General features: G+C 35.7%; 1 protein-coding gene across 5 annotated transcripts in view; it reads left to right on the forward strand.

The window, feature by feature from the left end:
- LOC111518318 (uncharacterized) overlaps positions 1-20,077 on the forward strand; it is a 146,252-nt gene that overhangs the window by 27,424 nt on the left and 98,751 nt on the right. For 3 of the 5 annotated variants that reach the window (XM_074176459.1, XM_074176457.1, XM_074176456.1), the window contains exon 4: positions 17,076-17,360. The exons of the other annotated variants lie outside the window; for them this stretch is intronic. In XM_074176459.1, coding sequence (XP_074032560.1) covers positions 17,076-17,360 — 285 coding nt within the window. The remainder of the gene's footprint in view (positions 1-17,075; positions 17,361-20,077) is intronic. 5 annotated transcript variants of the gene reach the window in all.

Below are 20,077 nucleotides of genomic sequence, written 5' to 3' on the forward strand. Positions count from 1 at the left end.
AATAATCTCAAAATTCAATGAGTTTCAACTTCAAGGGAATGTAAGGGGAGGGTCATCTTTGCAGTGCCCTGTAAATATGCATATTGCGTTTTAATTTTTCAAAAAATGTCGAATGTTTGACTTTCTTTTGAATTGTTACACAAATTCCATGAACATCAGTACGAAAGTCACAAAAAATACATTTCAAAATGCTTCTGTTTCAAGATTCTCCAATTGTGAATATCAATTATTCATTATTCTTTTAGTAGCAAAATAGTATCCTTTGGGGCAATATACATTTCGTATATTTTTTTTCTCCCAGGTCCAGAAACCGAAAAAAATCAACTATGATGCTATATTGACGGGCTTTCTTTAAATTGACTTTATAGTCCAGTGTTTTTCTGAAACAAATTTATAAATGTTGAATCTATAATTATTATTATTATATGAACATCTTCAAGGTCGCAATGTCTCACATTGCAAAAATCATCAACGCAGCTTTCTAACTATCGCATCACTTGACATTTTTGTTTTTTGTCAACTGGTTTTTCATCTAGCTCGTCTTCCCCTCACATTGCTTTTGCTTTTCAGTTTTTACGCATTTTTGACCGCCTAACATACCAGCTGAATTAACGATGGTTTGAAGAAAACTGTATAGAATGGAGTATTGGTATGTCATATATGGATCAAGTAAGTACTGGTTTTAGATTTTCGATATCAACGAAAACCATACCCCAATGCAATGCGGGTTTGATTACAAATCACAATCTCTTCGTGACTGCGGAACAGTTATGTGCATCACACATCTATTATTATACTTATTATTATACACTATCTAGAAAGAGCATCTTAGAGTTCCATGGCTCCATTTGGAAAAGCCGTCCTGAATGAATGAGATTTTTTATCAAAATTCCCGTAATATTTCACTAATTATTATTACTCATTTACAAATATTACAATTTTTCGGTAAATATCAAAGGAAATGCAAAAAACCATAAAGAGAAAGTGTGAAATTTCTCTTCTTGTTACTGATTTAGAACTTCAAGATTTTGATAAGGGTGAAAAAATAACTCTCTAAGTTAGATATCAACAATTGACATGTATGAAAGTTATAGAACAAGTATTCATCTACAGGAATAGTAAACCGAAACTTTGACGAGCAAATTCCCAGATGAAATGCCGAGTTAACTGAAAAAATTATGTTAGCTGATGTAATTGCATTTCTCAGAGGTTAGCAGTTAATTGATTTAATAACATTTCTGGGCCTTATGGACAAAACGAACTCATAACCCATAAATGGAATGTTTCTGCGTTCTCGACATTTTTCTGAAACTCCTATATATCTCATTATATAGAATGCCGCCCAACGTGGGGCCTGGCTAACTCAGTCGTTAGAGCATGAAAGAGTCTTGGGTTCGGGCCCCACGTTGGGTGCCATTTTGTGTGACGTTTTATTTAGAAGAAACTCAAAAATGGAAAAACCTTTCATTTACGGATCGTGAGTTCGTTTTGGCCTTGCTACTTGGAAGTAAGCAATTACTTATTTCCAACAGATGCTGAACTGATCTAGGATATGGGAGCCAGTCATGGTAAAACTAACAGCAAGACGGGACAGACAAGACAAATGATAGTATCAGGGTTCAATAGTAATTTTTAGGCTCTCGTTTTTCTAGTTGTCTTGCAGAGAGAGCTGCAAAGAATGACGGAAAACGATATCTCATTCGTTGCTCCATATCGAAGCTCGACTCTACAACGTACCGGCGTTAAGACTTGAATTTTCTGTCTATGAAGTGTTATCATCCACTTTTGGAAAAACATCATCGTTGGAGGAAAATACTACACACACAAATAGTCCACAAAAGGTGCTGATACTATCCGCTTGAGGCAATTTTGGCAGACTGGTTATAAAAGGTCCCCTCACTATGCTGGTCTTTTTTATAAAACAAGGTACCCTCTCTTATGAAGGGATTCATTACTCTGAAGTAACTTGAAACTTGAAAAACTATCTTTTCGAAAAAGCTTTCTACTCAGTAGAAAATGTATTGAAACAGCAACCGGGTAGTTCTGGATATCGAGTCTTTTATTTAGCTTCTCAGTCCAATGTTCAATACGCCAAATACACCAAGTTGTGATTTTCGAAAGGCCGAGTTCTTATGAGCGACGCGAAATCGACTGCCTCAGATTCTTCTGCATTCTCTCACAGACAGCGGCGGTATTTTCGACAGATCTTGAATTTCGCCAATGGACGGGTGTTGGTCAATAGTTTACTGAACCAGTGGACTCAAATTTAACCACCATATTGTGAATAATCGTCTCGGCAGGACGATTATGGCGACCGTAAGATAGACGAAGCGCGCGGTACGTTGTCCGGAGAGAACACTCATTTATATAAAACAATTCCATTATTTGCACGCGTTGTTGAATGCTATATTTTATTTGTAACGGCTGATTTGATGATGGATGATTTTATTTTCAAAACAACCCAAAAATTTGGAAAAATTGATGAAGTTGATGAAGTCTTTATTGGAATCGATAGAATGATCAATATAATTTCATGTTTGAAGATGATTTCATGCAAATATGATCCGCGGCTCCGCTTTAGATGGTCCATGCGCAAGGTCCAATTTTGGCACACTCTCTCTAAGATATCGACGGGTATTTCACGTATAGATGCTTCAATAATGGCTTCCAGAGCGTCAGTCGTTGCTATTTCATCCCTGTAGACATGAGCCTCAACACGACTACACAAGAAATAATCCAAAGGCGCTAAATCACACGATCGAAGCGGCCAATTGACAGGCCCCAAACGTGAGATGAACTGTTCACCGAAGGCGGCTCCTAATTGGGTCATTGTTTCGCGTGCCGTGTGGCATGTGGCACCGTCTTGTTGAAACCCATGTCAGGCATGTCCAATTCTTCAATTTTGGGCAACAAAAAGTCGTCAATCATCACACGGTAGCGCTCGCCATTCGCAGTAACGTTCCGGCCATTGTCGTCTTTGAAGAGCTACGGCCCGATGAGGCCACCGACCCATAATTCACACCAAAAAATGACTTTTTTGAGATGCATCGGTAGCTCTTGCAATGCCTGCAATGAGCCTCGTCGCTGAACACAATTTTTCGATAAAAATGTGGATCTTCCTCCAATTTTGCTGCAAAACTTATAAGGGTGTAAAACCTTATAAGGTAAATCCTTTCGTAAAATTTTCCACGTAGTGGAGTAACAGAGGCCCAATTGCTGTGAACGGCGGCGAATCTACATTTCACGGTCATCACGAATACTGGCGGATACAGCCACAATATTTTCTTCTGTCCTCACTCTAAGTATGCGTGTTGGTGGTTCAATGTCCAAGAATGTACACTGGGTTCGAAATTTAGTCACAAGCTTCCGAATAGTTCCCTCAGTATGCCGACGAAACTGCCCATAAATTGGAAGAAGTGCACGACGCACCTTCTTCACAGAGCATGAATTTTGATAATAAAATTCAATAATTTGCAAGCGTTGTTCATTCGTTAGTCGATTCATGGTTGAATTATAGACCAAACTGAACAAGTTTGACAATGACACAAGACACGATTCACGCGTGATCTCTCAAAAACAGTGTTGCCAAAAAAATAACATAAAAAAAAAACTCATTATCTGTATTGTATTTTTGTATGTATTCTACATACTTATATGAGTCGTAAAGGCATACCTTCTTTCTGACTTGATTTATCTTTGTCACTCTATGACTCCAAAAGGCTAATAATAATATTATTAGTGGAGAAAATTGCAAAACTGTATTATTCAACTAATTCAACGAAAATAACATCGATCAATTGTGAAATACGCAGTTTAATTCAAATCGATTTCAACATTTTAAGTGGGTCGGGTTATTCAACAAATTATTAAATTCGTTAACTAAACTATCGAATCCGTGTAATTGAAATCAAAATTGGCCGACGAATTCAATTCGCAATCAAGAAATAATCACTTTCGACTCAGGAGTGCTTTAATGACTGGCAGTTTGATGGGATTAGCCAGTGCGCTGGGTTTATAGGCTTCGAAGAATTTGATTAATCTGAAATTCCAACGGCTTCGAATTGAGATTTTAAACGAGAAACTGTTGAAAAAACCCTCTCGAAGATAATTGTAAAAATAAATACGTGAAAAATATTGTTCATGCTATAAAAGGTGTTTTCAAGTGGAAGTTATACTGAGGATTGAGAAATATGGTTGAGACATATATTATTCTCAACATTCATCGATTTGCACTGTAATGAAAGCAATTAATCAAATATGAAGGATAATTTACTGAATTCACCCAAAGGTACCACTTCCTCAGTTGTATCTGATGTAGCACTAGAAGACAGTTCTTATAGGTAGTCATTTCTTGTTAGTCAACTTGCTAGTATTAATTTTTTCTATAAATTTCTAACTTTTGTTCCTAATCATTACTTTCCGGGGTGTAACTGTGAGCAAGGGGGTTGATAATACACTACCAAAACACTCAGCTTGATACACATAAGCATATTTGTTTCAATTATTTACCACCCCCCCCCACCCCCTTGTCAGCAAACGTAAGCAAAACTCTTACTCTTCCTCTCATGCTTACGTAAACATTGTTATATGCATTTTTCTTTTGATGTATTCTGTTTTTTTATTGATTCATGGGCAGCAGTTATAATTATAGAAATAAGAAAATATATTTAGGATAGTGGAGTTTGACCCATATAATATTCATTCTTACAAGTATATTTATATTACAATACACAATGACATTTGGAACAATCATGAAATATAAATCTATTCAGAGAACTGAGATTATAAAAAAGGAAAGAAGAAAAAAAAATCACCTCAAAGGTGCTGCTTCGTTCCCTCCTGTTCATAAGAGAGGACATACGCCTCATCGCTCACAAGTGATTTTGGCGAGATTGGGGACACGTGTGAATCGTTGTATTTATGCCACTGTATCTGTGTCTGCAATATGCTGTGTAATGCCCGTTGTAAGTAGTCCCACTGTGATTTGAAAGTGCATATAGATTATAACTACGAAGAGCCACATTGTCTGCTGCATAATTGCTCATATCTAATTCATCTAATTTGCCTCTGAAACTTTCCGTTGGAGAGTATCTTTTCAAATGAATTACTAAAATACGGGGAAACTTATAGATTGATAAGGACTTGGTACATTTTCTTCTTTGCTGGCACCTTGAACACAAGGTTCTAATGAGTGTCCACATTGTGTGCACTTCATAGTGGATTTTAATTGACCAACGAAATAGTCTACAATCTTAAAGTTGTTCATATTCAAATATCTCAGCCAAGACTCTTGTGCTTTTCTGCTGTCGCTCAAATCTCCGTTAAAATTAATTCATGTTTCTCAGTAATTCTGTTGAGGTGTCCTCATGTAAACCTTCTAAAAGATATCGAAGGAATTCGTGGGCGTCTTGATGGGCAGAACCCATGAATCGAGGGGCAAATCTTTGAATCTGACTTTTGAAGTAGACTGTGTTAATTACTCTATCAGATGGATCTTCTGACCACAATTCCTTGATAACGTTTGCGAATGCTTTGATTAGAACACCTTTTATACTAGTATTGATAACTTCCATGTATGTATAATTTTTTAAGTATTCCAGCAACCATCCCGTCTTTGATAAACATTGGATTACACTGTTCATGAAACAGGTGTTTCCAAGATTTTTTAACCCATTGAACCCAATGGTTTTGACTGAAGAATGTATCATCGATCTATTCACCCCTTCATTGGATTGGTAGTATAAGGAATTCGAAGCAGAACTGCTCAAAACTGAATTGGATATTAGTTCTTTAGGGGTCTGCGAGGGCTCAGCCAGAAGACTAAACTCCAGTTCTTGCACTGTCTGTACATATTCGTTGCGTTGCGTGAAAACATGACAGATGCGACAGATAATGCTCGATTGGGGATGAGGATAGGGTAGGATTGGCTGTACTATCATAGGTAGATGCCGATATATTTTATTCATGGGAAACATTGATAATTCACTTAGGGTTTTTGATTGAGGAATTGTACCTAAACATGAAGCGGCATTTCCTGTTTGAGTCAGAATGCTAATTTAAACAAACTTTATTGACACGGTATTGACACGGTAAGGTACAAATATTATAATCCTTAGTAATATCACGAAAAAAAACAAACTTCTTCTGTTGTGTTCTGTGTTTGCGGGTCTCTTGTCACTGTTCCATGTCATTTTGATTTTCTTTCTTTATATATTTTTGACAGCTGATTCTCCTTTCTCACCCATTTCAGTTTCATGTACCATTAGAATTCGTTTTATGTACGGTTTTTTGATTTTGATGTTAATTAGTGGGTATAAAGACTTCAATCATTTGAAGCTAGGATGTTATAAACTTCATCGTTCTACTAAATATAACAAATATTCATTACTATTAACATGATATTGTAACCATTTATTCATTGGTAACATGTGATAATTTTCTTTTCTCCATCATGAAATGTTCTTCTCCGTATAAGTATTTTATTCTTCATTGTATTAATTATTGTTATGTAGTTCTTCTTTTATTGTAGTAATAATTAGCTGATGACGAACCTATATAGGTTCGAAACATGTACTAATTGATGGTTTTACCGTTCTAACTTCTGAGGGTGTAAATAAATTGTGGAGACGCCTTTGAGTTTTTTATGCCTCGCAAAACTTTTTTAAAATTTTGGTATACGTAACCCCAATCAACAGTTTTCAGTCCATGACACCCGAATCATTTACATTGTATGTTTGCTGAACAATGTTGTGTGTCTGCTCACTTTCATCTGATTTTGGAATATCTACGTCGTTCTCATCGAGCCATTTAACATCGTGATCCTCTAAATTTTGAATGATGCAGTGTACAGCAGTGTACGTGTTTACTTTTTTATGGATCTTCTGGATGTGACAATTCAGTGACTTCACGGAAGCATAATAAAGACCATTTGATAGCTTCAATTTTATCGTGAGACAAAAATATTCGTAAGGCATTTGCAGAAAATCTTTGAGTGAAGCATTCAAGCGTAGAGCTGAATTGACTGAAAGATTGAAATTTTGCTTTCCATCAACCAAAACCAAGTCATCAAATGTTTGTTTTAATTTTACTGGTGGTGGAAAAGACTTGTTCTCTGGTGATCTAAACAGGCAACTTTTTGGACGACAGCATTCTATGTTTCTATATTTCAAAACTTGAAGCATGTATTGGAATATATTGTTCTGTCTGGGAAATCAGGAAGTACTTGTTCGCCCCGTCCAAAATATTTTGGAGTAACATAATAGTTTTTTTCCGTGTAATTTATTGCTTACATGGAAGCACTCTGTTTCGAGAGGGCTCGTTTTTCCAGTTCGTGTTTGAAAGTTACTACTTTGCATGATCTGCACATCTTTGTATTGAGTAAATTTTTTTAAAGTGATTGCTTTCTTCATTTCTTTAGAAGGATCCCACATTTTTTTGTATAAAGGAGGAGAAGTAGAAATCTGAAACCTTTATTTCGCACTTTCAAAAGTATTTTCATCTCTTTTGGTGTTCATTCGTCACTGAGTAGCTAGCTACAAAGTCACCCTGTATATTATTTCCCTAATAGCAGCTTCAAGCAACTGATCCATCGTTTCACAAATAAGTCAATGGAAGTGTGGAAAACGAAGGAACAGTTGGTTCCTCAAACCACAAACAGGTATAAATTGACACCGTCACCTTTGAGAATCAGTGAGACAGGAATAATTCGTTTTACAAACTAGAAAACCTAATTATAGTTTACGCTGGCATTCTTCCAAACAGCGAGCTTTCTGAAAATCGTATGATTCAAAGTGACAGCCGTGAATGGTCTTTAATCATTCAGCAAACTCGTGGGGGAGAGGATTTTTCAGAATCGCACGTCGAAACCACATTTTACACATTTTATAGACCTTTTGTTCTGTCCTGTGAACTTAATTAATAATTACTATGGTTGAAAGTAGCTCAAATAATATAATCGTACCCTAATGGATGTTTTCTTGAGCATATAAACTGTTTGAGTCTGGTCTGGAAAAATTTCTCAATGTAGAGGAATCTATAGCTAGGCTGGATCCTTTACCACATAGGACTCCTGGTACTTTCCATGATGTGAGCTTCAGGATTTATGGTGTTTTCAGATTGATTTTAACAGCTAATGGTTTCCATACTTGTGTTGATGGAGTTGAGGTTGAATGAAACATCAAAGGTACCATGATCCTTGAAGAATTCCTCTTATTCTTGAAACTAACTTTATCGTGTATATTGATTTGTTTAGTACTCTCCTAGAAACAATAACCCTAGAGAAGATTTAACACAAAGAATAGTACCTGGTGTCATCCAAATACAGGCAAATTTACCTAAAGCAACAGAAGTACCTGTATTGAGGCGTTCGGACCGTATAAAAAGACACACAACAGGATGACACGTTCAGATAGAATAGTGCCTGAAGGATGACAGCACGACCAACTGTCGAAAGCGCTCGCAGATAATCAAATAGATGTCATAGAGCTTCAAATCCCTTTTGTAACTTACATTAATAGTAGGTACAATAATATATATATATATATATATATATATATATATATATATATATATATATAACATGATAATAATAAAATATAAATGTAACATATATTAAAAGTAACAAAAGTATATAAATAAAGAAACGTGTATATAAAATAAAATGTTCCATTCACATGTAAAATAAAGTTATGGCTGAAACTCCTAACAGTGTAGCAGTTTTTTGACAATAACAGTAGCTTTACTTTTGTCTTGAAACTATGTACATTTCCTGAAACTTCAATGTCATCGGACAGTTTGTTGTAGAGTTTGCATCCCTGATGTCAAAAACTTTTTTGGTAGAGTATAGTTCGATGTTGAAGTAAGTGGGCATTTTGTGTCAAAGGGTTTGTGATGGTCTATTGGCAGCCAATTTGTTTTTATTGCGGTATACATATGTGCATGCCTCAAGTATTAACTTCTGAAATGCTGCTCTTACTCGATCCATAGAGGAGCTTGTGCCCCAGTTCAATATGCCACACCTGATGTGAGAATTGACATTCTCATAGTGAAGCGTAAGCTCTTGACTGCAGTGAGTGGAGAGATACCTGAGAGAATAACAAGAATTTCTAAGCTTTTTAGACAAATTATCTACTTGTGACTTCCACTGCGGATTGTTATCAAAAATAACTTCTAACAATTTGGTTGTCATTGTGGGATCCAGTGATAATTCAGTACTCTGGTATAGTCTCACCTCATGGTGTTGTCGTACCTTGAATTGTGACATACTAGTTTTTGTTTTATCCATGTGCAAGTTGTTTGTTTTCAGACCAAGCGATAACTCTACTGATAATGCTTTCAGCTATATTTGTTACATTGTTTAGGTCATCTTCAAGAAGCAGTATATTCGTGTCATCAGTGTAACATATACAATGATTGGCAGAATTTCCATCTAGGTCATTTGAAAAAATTAAACAAGGAAAAGGTCCCAAAATGGATCCCCGAGGCATACCATTAGCAATGTGTTTTTCAGAAGTCATATTCTTCCCAATTTTCACTATTTGTCTCCTATTTTTAAGATAGGAGTTCAATGAATCTCCACTGTTGATACTAAGAGTGTCTTCGATGCTAGTGTTGATGTTGTTTTTATTGCTCTCGTCATCCCAAATGAGCAAGCATTCGCATACTACTAAGTTTGTTGTTTTTAGTCCCAACCAATGAAGCACAGTCTCTCATGGGTTCAGCCATCAGCATGTATACCTAATTTATGATGTCTGCGTCTATTTCCTATGTTTTTTTGGACGCACTTTTGGCTGCTATCAGTATTACTCCGCTTTTTTTAATGTTTCCAGTCCAGATTCGCCTGTGATATAGTAGCACTTCCAAATAATAATAATCGACTTTAATTAGTATTTATTATTACATAATAGGTGAAGTTTAGCTATAGCTACTCTAACACTCAACCTATATTGCATTGAAGTGAAGAGAGTAACTGGACAAAAAAATATAGATTGTGTGGTGGAACAAATTATTAGAAGTAAACAACAAGCAACATTTTTCGAAATGGAAATTTTATTTTTCTGATAACATATTGAATTTTGCTTTTAGTTTCTTTTGAAATGTAGATTTCGAGAATAGCACGAGAGCTTTAATAATCGTGTTGCCCTGTAGATCTAACATTCGTCAGAAGTCATTGATTCATCTGAAACGTAGGAGTTGATGGATTATTTTGTGGAATTATTTCAAGCATCAATTGGATCCATGAAAAACTTGTTGAATTGAAAACACAATTCTTTCTTCCTCTCGAGACTTCTTATATAATATAGAACCAAGAGATATTTCGATGAAAGTTTCAACTATTCCAAACCGTGGTACTTTGTTTTCTATTAAAATTTCCTTCGCTGTAATCTATAACGTATTGGGTCGAAGACAATCCAATTATATCGCCTAAAATCTAACTTCAATTTATAATAATGAATTACCCAGATTATATCTCCTAACCAGCAGAATAAATGTGATTTTCCTAACGAGAAACATGCATTTTCAGCACATTAACCAAATATGTCTTCTAGAAAATTGAAACGTAAATCATTTCGAATTGCTGAACGAGAAAGTAAAGTTGGATTGAGATAATGAAATGGAACCTTTTACTCCATTACTAAAAAGATAGAGTGGAGATTCGGTTCAAGTAATGATTGTTCTACGTATTTAATGCACAGAAACCGAGTTTGGGAAAGTGCAAAGAATTCTTGTAGTAGTGTTTGATAACTTTTCCAGTTTATGCGAAATGTACTTTTTTGAGAGACAGTAAATTAAATCTATTAAATTTACAAAGAGTTTTGATGGTAGAAATATTAATTTAATGGTAGTGAGTCAACTTTTTCCGGATTTATTCAAATTCATATTCTAGAGCTTTGTAGTGATAAATTTATAAAATTTTCGTTGCCGAATTTACTGCTGTAAGCAGTGATTGTAAGCAGGATTGTCTAGATAACATTAGATCGAAGTATATTCTTGTCATTTATATGGTTATTTCTACTCCAAAGATTCTTTTTCCAATGGCATATCCAGATTTTGTATTTCTGAAATTATTAGATATCACACTTCCACAAAAGATGTGGATTCATCAACGTATATACGTGGTCTGTTTAAATATTGAGGTGAAGGTTTTGCTCACTGTTTTCTTTGACTGCTATGATTACTGTGATTACCGTTTTTTCTTGAAGTTAAGTGCTTGTTTTTGGCGTGAAAACTATGTTGGAAAATGTTGATGAGATTTTGAGAAGGACATTTCAAAAATATATTCAATTCCGTTTGGGAAACCAGACTTCGGAAATTGATACCTGAGCAATATATCAAGAATAGTCTGATTTGAGCTTTATAGAAAACGTTAATAACATAGTTTCTAATACATTGAAGTTGATATGTGATTATTTGAACACTAGATCTTTAAAGTGTGACTATTTTTGGACACTAAATCCTTCGTTTTTAGGATAAATGTAACGAAAGAATCCAAAAAGGTGAGATAGCTTTCAATTAAAAATATCTGTGGAGGAATTCAACTAATTATCTACGTAAATATGTACAGAGAAAGTCTGATCTACCAAATAAAGCTGATAGAGTTCATTAATCGACATGTGAGACGTTGTATTTCCATTTGTATTCACAAGTTTTCGATTTCCACATTATCGAGTCTCATATTTTGTGAGAAAGAATCATGAGACAATTTAAAATATGACATGATATACTGGATGTTAAATGTATTCTCGTAAGTATTTCCCAACATTAATTCGAATGTCAATCCTACTTCATGAGTAAACTAGCCCAGAAGTTCACAGGGTTTGTAGAAACTTTATGTAAAAACGATTTCAACATTTCGCTATGATTATTTTGACAATAAAGTACCACACAATTTGTACTATCATTATTATGGTGCATATTTTCTACATAGCACTGGAAGAAAGACTCGGGATAAGTTATAGCATCAATGCTGATTCCATCAAAAAGGAGCAAACTCCTTCATCATCTCAGTTATTTTTCAAGGAAAAGTGCATTCTGAAGAGGTGTAGGTCGGTAGCCAGGCGGTTCGACGTGGGTGCTTTGTTCACTCACTCGAAATGACTGCCGTGATGGTCGGTGGTTCAAGCCCTAGTCTGAACGATCGATTTTTCACTTGCCATTGTCCAACCCGTGTTTGGAATCACACGTTGAAAAGTAGGACCTCGTTGATCCTTAGCTCGCACAATTATGGACTTCTGAGGGTTGTCGTTCATAGGGGTGCGACAGCTAGTTAACGGAAAAAAACAGAAACAGGATTATTTTGATTGCTGGTCGAAAAAATATTTAATTTAGGCAGTGAAGCAACATTTGAGAGCTCCAAAGTCACTTTCTTTGCATGTGAGTCTGAAATATTTAGGAAGTTTAAACTTTAAAATGACTAGAGAGGATTGCTTTCAAAAACTGATCAACTTTATCAGAAGCTTTCTCATTTTGGAGCTTCAATAGAGTAGGGTTATTTATAAAATCCTTTATCGGAATTGAAGTATCAAGAAAATGAGCCTTATGAGCCTGTATAATATTTTTGTGGCGAAATAACCTTATAGAGAAACCTCATTTACAGATTTCAGAAAGAGAGGAGATGTTTTCCATAGCTTTGAAAGATACTGAAATATTTTCTAGCCGGTTTTGTGAAACGATACTCCCATGACTATCCATTAGAAAAATGAAATGTCATCTTAGTGTAACATACAATTTTCTTTCAGACCACAGAACAGAAAATGCCGTCGCAACCATGCTCCCAACTAATAATCTCAGTAATTCATAACTAGCAGGAAACTGCAAGCATAATATTTGATAACAAAGCTTCCAGCTATAATACGTCGCATCACACATCATGTAATAATACAAATATTCACTGACCTCGAAACAGTTTTCCATTTTTTAGAGACATATTTGTGTTTGTGTTAGAGGAACATTGTTTTCTTATCTGAAATTCACGATTGGAAATCGATCGATAAGTACGAAGAAAAGATAGTAGTCCGGTCAATTTAGACATTCGAAGCTACCAAAATGAAATAAAATATGAATAAAAATGAAATTTGAAATTTCCTCATCATATGGAAAAAAAGTATTCAAGGTCAAAGGTCAAAAAAAAAACGAACGAGTTTTTCTCGATTTTCAGCAAAACGGTGAGTTTTATCATAAAAACACTTCAGACAAAAATTATAGATCATAAAATTATCTTAGAAAAGTGTGTCGATCCTTTTTTTCTACGAACCACCGTTTTTGAGATATAACGATTAAAAAAGTAGTTGTAATTGTCAAAGTGTTTTAGCACATTTTTTAACGTGGTTTCCCCAGTAGGCCTATTCCACGGGTCAGTTGGGATACTGTTTGATTTGAAACTATTGCAAAATAATGGATATTAGCAGATATTGAAAAGATAAAAGCAATTAAAGTTAAAAAAAGTAGTGAAATTTAATTGTCCGAGTCGTAACTTTCAAATTCTTCTTCTTGATCTTCTTGTTCTTGATCTTCTTGTTCTTCTAGTTCTTCTTCATCTTCATCCTGAGTACATGTAAACTGCGTTAATTGCGATGTATCGCATGTCGCCTCGTTGGAATCAAACGGATCCTCCACTGTTGGTGATTCAATATTAGAGTACGACTGGCCTTGACAATGTGTACATGCCAGAGAACAAAACAGTCCGGCTTGCAAGTACATTTAACACTGCACCCCTTTTTGCAGTTGTGAAAAATTGTGTTCAGCAGTTTTTCTGGCGCCGGTAGAAGTGAAGTTTGTACTGGTTCTAATGAATTGTTGACCAACTTCCAACCCCAACTGTAGGGCTAGCTGATAACCAAGCCACAATTGAACTTGTTAATATACCCGAAAAAGATGTTGATGAGCAGCAACTGAAGTTGGAGGAAGACAAGGTGATTGTACTTGTTTTTTTAATTTTGGTACTTTTAACGAAACATGCATATCTATACTTATCTAAGCAGGTTGTTTTTTTTGAAGCTCCGTACATAGCTAGAAGAAAGCGAAGGCCGTTAGTGATAATTTCTTGTCGAGTTGAATTACTATTTTTTAAAACTTCAGCACATTGAACTAAATTTTGTTTTTCAAACATTTTGAAAACTGTTATTTTACCCCCCCCCCCCCCCCTGTAAAATGCAGATGTCGTATCACATCCAGTTATTGCGTGTAAAAATAGTACATGATTTTGTCACTTTGCAAAAGTAGATACACTTTTTGATGAATACATTTCCGATTGATGCTGAGCTCTTCCTGGTTTTAAGAAGAAAATTGTTTTTTCAGTTGGAGTTCGAGCAGTGAGTAATACGAGTCTACATCTTCAACAACAACAATAGTTATATTTGTCAAACTGAATTGCTCTATTGTTGTTTCAATTATCAATTCATTTGCATCATTATTAGCTTGTTTTACCAATATATCTTCAGCAGTGAATTTTTCTTTCAACATTGAAAATCACGTTGAAAAAAGGCGCCTCAAAGGTGGTGTAGAAACGTGTGCATATTATGACGATCACAACTTTGTGAATCGTCATATCTCAAAAACGGTGGCCCGCAGGAAAAGTATTTCTGTAATGAAACTTGCCGTTTTGCTGAAAATCACGAAAAACTGATGTTTTTGACCTTTTCCTTCATGAAATTTTTTCCATAGAGGGAAAAAATGGGGAACTTTCAAATTTTATTTTTAATCACATTTTGAACAATCTTACTGATTTTCAGCTTGGTGGGAATTTAGGTAGCTTTACTATTATTTTTTGGTCTAATTTGACCGGACTATATATGTAAGAAAATAAAATGGGGGTCTCAAATACCTTTCACTTATTTCCACACAAATACCTGTATGAAGAGAATTTCCTTCAATTCACATTATCATCATGTTCTGAAGTGGATCATTTGAATTTATCATTTCTGCTACACCTTTGATATGTAATTTGAAGTATTTCCATCAAGTTCGATAAATATTTCTCTTATAATATAAATGACAGTATGAAAGTAGAGTAGTTAGATAATTATTCAATATCAAAAGACATACACTTCAAAGTTTCGAGTACTCTTTTACGAAATGCAATCTGGAGAATACTTGAGAGGTTCTCAGAGCAGAATCTGTGCAAAAGAGGCAACGCTGATCATTCAAATTCGAATTGTTGTAGGTCTAAGGTCTGGAGACATTCATTTCTTGAAAACCCCGAACTTCGAACACAATTTTTTAAAAAGTCTAGTTCAAGGTGTACTGAGTTGAACCGTGTGACGATGTGCAGCTGTAGCTTGCTGCATATTTATGATACATGGAAGATAAAAAAGCTTACAAAATCAATTCAAGCAGTGTTTTTGGATTCTCACATCAAATGCCTTCATTGACATATCTCCAGACAACAGAAATCTAAGAAATGTGGTCTAGCGACAATGTAGTGCCCTCAGAACGGTGTCATCGGCAATAGCTGTTGAGATCAAAGTTCTATACGGTTTGAATCAACGTAAAAGTTAAGGTTGTCAAACTTGCCAGAACTTAACCATCAGAATTGCTCCTTTGTCTTCAATTTTATTTTCATTGTTACCTGATTTTTTTCTGCTAGTAGTGTTGGCGTAATTTTGTAGTTCCAAAGTATATGAACACATTCAATGATGATGGAGTTTTGATGGAATGTGAGGTATAGGTATTGCTCGGACTTATTGAAAAAAAAACAAGTATTCAATATTTTGCTTTGCTGACTGCAGCATACTCGTCATTCCATTTGGATTCCAGGACATCAGATGCACATCTGCAACTGTGACTTGCAACTGTGACAGTCTGGAACATCGAAGGTTGGAGATTGGTCCTCCTTTCATAGATACCTTCACGGGATCGCTATTTTCGCACAGCGCCTCAAGGATGTTCCTGTAGTGTTTGTGTTCTGTCTTGAAAAAAACATGATGTAGCTCATTCCGAAACGTTTAAAGTGTTTGTCTCTTGGTTCTATGATTCTTCGACTAATCCATTCATTGATCTTGGATGCGTTAGTATACTATACAGAGTCTTATCACCTCAGCTGAGACTTCTACAGTATAACTGACAGTTGTTCAAAACTATTCGAAGCTTTACCTGCAGTTATAGTCAGCTCTTGTATGATTTGTGAGTTTAACATACTATCTGGTTCTTGTTAGCCGTCCAATTGATCCTCAAGAAAGGAGCTGATTACCAAGTCTTTCATTATACCATGCAATGGCATATGATTCATCACTACCTGTGACGTGTCTGTGACTCATAGGTACGTAAGTTGCAAACTTCTGTAACTCCACTTATACTGATGGACTTTTAATTGATTTGCGTAACTCATGATGAATGATTGTTGAGAACAGATGATTATTTTTGCTACTGAAACTCATATCTCCAAATACACCATATCCAGGTTACCGTTGCTTATTCAATACATTGAAAACATTTCCAGTTCCATTCAAAGTTGGATTTTCAGTGTTAAAACTTGCATCTATCCTTTAATGAAATTGATCACTCAATAGGTCGAATTCAAACTACATATTTGTCGATCATTTTTATACCTACTTCTTTTACACCTCATGAGGAGCTTTTCTTCCTATCTTCCTATCTTCCTATCTTCCTATCTTCAGTCTATGTGAGGTTGGATGATGTCAAAGAAAATGAAACTTCAGGGGTTATGTCAATGCTTTTTCAATCTACCTGGGTTGTGAGGGCTTTATTAGTTCCTTGTGGAAAGAAGACTTTGAAGAAGTTTCGATAGGAGACGAATCTCACTGCTTTCAATGAACGGGATTTATCCTCTTTGTTTTTCGAGTTGGAATTTTTTTCATGTCTTTGTTTTTATGTGTAATTCATGAGTTATTGAACGTTCTGTTACTGTGTGTCTGTATGTGATTACAAATAACCAGTCGAATATGTATCAAGAATAATCAACCATAATTTGATTATATTCCATTATTGCCTTCAGATCATCCACTACATACGAAAAATCATAAAAAACTTTGAGGTCAGTGGATACCAATCACCATTATGATCACCCCCACCCTGTAACCCTACTTTCTCGCAATAGTAATCTTTCTCTTTTATTGCAGAGATATTACTATCTTAGCTATCCGTCTTATGGATATAACTATAGCTACTCTCTCAACTTACCCAGCGACCCCTACTTACCGAAGGTATACAGATGGTACTACTCCTGGCCCAGGGAGTACTATTCCTACTGGCCCTACTTCAGATCCTACCTGACTAGCTACCTCAAGAACTACTATTTGACTGGCACCTGGCCTAGCTCCTATTACTGGTCTTCCTACAAGCCGTATTATAAGAGTTTGGACTACTATTTTAGCGAAATCGAAAATAAAATCGATAATTTGTCAGTGAGTAATGAATAACATGGTTTTAAGGTTGAAGTTGGACAGGTGTTTTGTGAAAAACAATGCTACACGTTTAGATGAACATTCATAGAGTTACTTTTCCTCATTATAAACGAGGCGCAAAAGAACTATATTGGTGGTTCTAATTTTTTTATTGAAAAACACTCGTTTCAGTGGAATCACTCCATAGATGCCATTTCATTCAAAACGTCCTTGAAGTGTCTTCGTATATCGACAATTGTAATAATGATTTGAATAAGTGATTCAAAGATATCAACTCAACTAACCCAACACAAATATGCATTAAAACCTTTTCTAATATGAGTATAGTCATGGTATTGGTATAAGGATAATAATTAAAGGGTAGACTGAAAAAAGAAATAGAAAAACAAACCATTCACAATAACGTATAATAAAAAGTATGACGCCACTATCCAATTGAACTGAGCTGATTTCTATTGCCATGTAAAATTCTATTTTACATGGCAATAGATATTGTCGATATTGACATATCGACAAGTTATATTGTCTAGTGTTTGAACTAACTGGAAAGTGTTTTACAAAGGCAATGTTTGTAAGTATAACTAGAGGAATCTGGGAAGTGCTTGCGGTTGATGAATTTATCATAATTTCTGGTTTGAGAATGCCAGCAAATGTTAAGTTACAATATGTGATGAGAAGGTTTTCTGTAGGTGAATTTGTGACAGAGATTTTCTGATGTTGATTTGTTTGAGCTAGCCACACTTTTGATCAACTTCCTGAGACGATCGTATAAAGTTATTCTGAATTTTCTCACATCCGATTGCATCAAACCAGGTGCGTAGATTATATCACAGCAGTATATTCTAGATACAAAAAGTAATTCGCAACGCTTTAGTTTGAGTCCAGATGTTTTTGAGTCCCTAGTCCAACTCCTTTGTGGAATCTGAGGAAAAAGTATGTCCACAGTCAGAGGAGGTTTATTTCTCACATGAATTGTACACTTCATATTTGTAACCATGAACTCATTAACAAAAGAAAAGGACGGAGTACATTTCATTTGGTGAAGAGACTTCTACTCGACCTCAGTTTCTTCCACTCAACCCCATGTTCTTACACTCAACCCCATTTTCATCCACTAAACCCCGTGTTCTTTCACTCAACCCCATGTTCTTTCATTCAACCCCATTTTCTTCCACTTATTCCCATGTTTTTCCATCCAACCCCATGTTCTTCCACTCAATTTCATGGTATACCAATCGCCCTCAAGTTCTTCCACCAACCTCATTTTCTTCCACTCAATTCCATGTTATACCACTCACTCCCACGTTTTTCCACTCAACCCCATGCTCTTCCACTCAACCCCATGTTCTTCCACTCAACCTCATTTTCTTCCACTGAACCCTATGTTCTTCCACTCAACCCCATGTTCTTTCACACAATTCCAAGTTATACCAGTCACTCCTACGTTCTTTCACTCGAACCCATGTTCTTCCACTCAACCCCATCTTCTTCTACCCAACTCCATGTTCTTTCACCCAATTCAATGTTATACCACTCACGCTCACGTTCTTCCACTCAACCCCATTTTATTTCACTGAATCCCATGTTCTTCCACTCAATCCCATTTTCTTCCAGTGAACCCAATATTGTTTCAACCAACCCCATGTTCTGCCACTCAATTCCATGTTACACCACTCACGCCCACGTTCTTTCACTAAACCCCATTTTCTTCCACTGAATCCCATGTTCTACCATCCAAACCCATTTTCTTCCACTCAATCCCATGTTATACCAATCGCACTCAAGTTCTTCCACCAACCCCATTTTCTTCCATTCAATTCCATGGTATACCACTCACTCCCACGTTCTTCCACTCAACCCCATTTTCTTCCACTGAATCCCATGTTCTTCCTTCCACCCAACCCCATTTTCTTCCACTCATTTCCATGTTATACCACTCACCCCACATTCTTCCACTCAACCCCATGTTCTTTCACTCAACCCCATGTTCTTCCACTCAACCACATGTTCTTTCACCAACCTCAATCGATTTCCTTGTATTTAGCATTGATTTTTGTTAGACCGGATCGAGGTACGGATGGAGTCGGCCAATACTTCAAGTAACCTTATACTGTGAGATTTTCACAAAACAGTTAACCAAACCGCAGAAAATAATTTTTTATAGATATAATAGGGAGGTATGAAATAATTTTTCGAAGTGGTTTTCAAAAATTTGAGAGAACTTTCCTGAAGCAACTGAAATTTTGGGTAAGAAATAAGTTTATCTTTAATTACATGGTAGTCATTCGTCATATGGAAAACATGCTCTTGTTATTCAACTATAGAGCTTATTTTTAGGCATGAAATCTAACCGACCTCGCGCTTGACAATCATCTTCTAGAAAAAAGTGCCTGAGACAGTTCGAAAAAATTTAAATCATCGCCAGGTGTTGAGGTGCAGAACATTTTTTTATATAGAATCGTGAGTCATTGATTGGCGGTGCATAATGGATATTAGTTTATTTGCGAATTTTGGAACGGGCCCAATGAGCTTTGTTTAAATAGTCGCTAGTGTCGGAAAGTGCTCACTGAAAACAGTGGTATTGTGGAAATCAGTTGGGAATAAACTGCGTAGATTTGAGCAGGAAACTTTAGGTAAGTGAAAACGTTTTGAGATTTTTGGAAATATGGAAGATATTGTCACTGAACGAATTTGAAATGGATTAAGTAAGTTGATGG

This window comes from Leptinotarsa decemlineata, unplaced genomic scaffold (assembly GCF_025532065.1).
Source record: "Leptinotarsa decemlineata unplaced genomic scaffold, Ldec_3_MD MMD2_tig00001719_RagTag_RagTag, whole genome shotgun sequence".
In the NCBI taxonomy this organism is placed as follows: domain Eukaryota; kingdom Metazoa; phylum Arthropoda; class Insecta; order Coleoptera; family Chrysomelidae; genus Leptinotarsa; species Leptinotarsa decemlineata.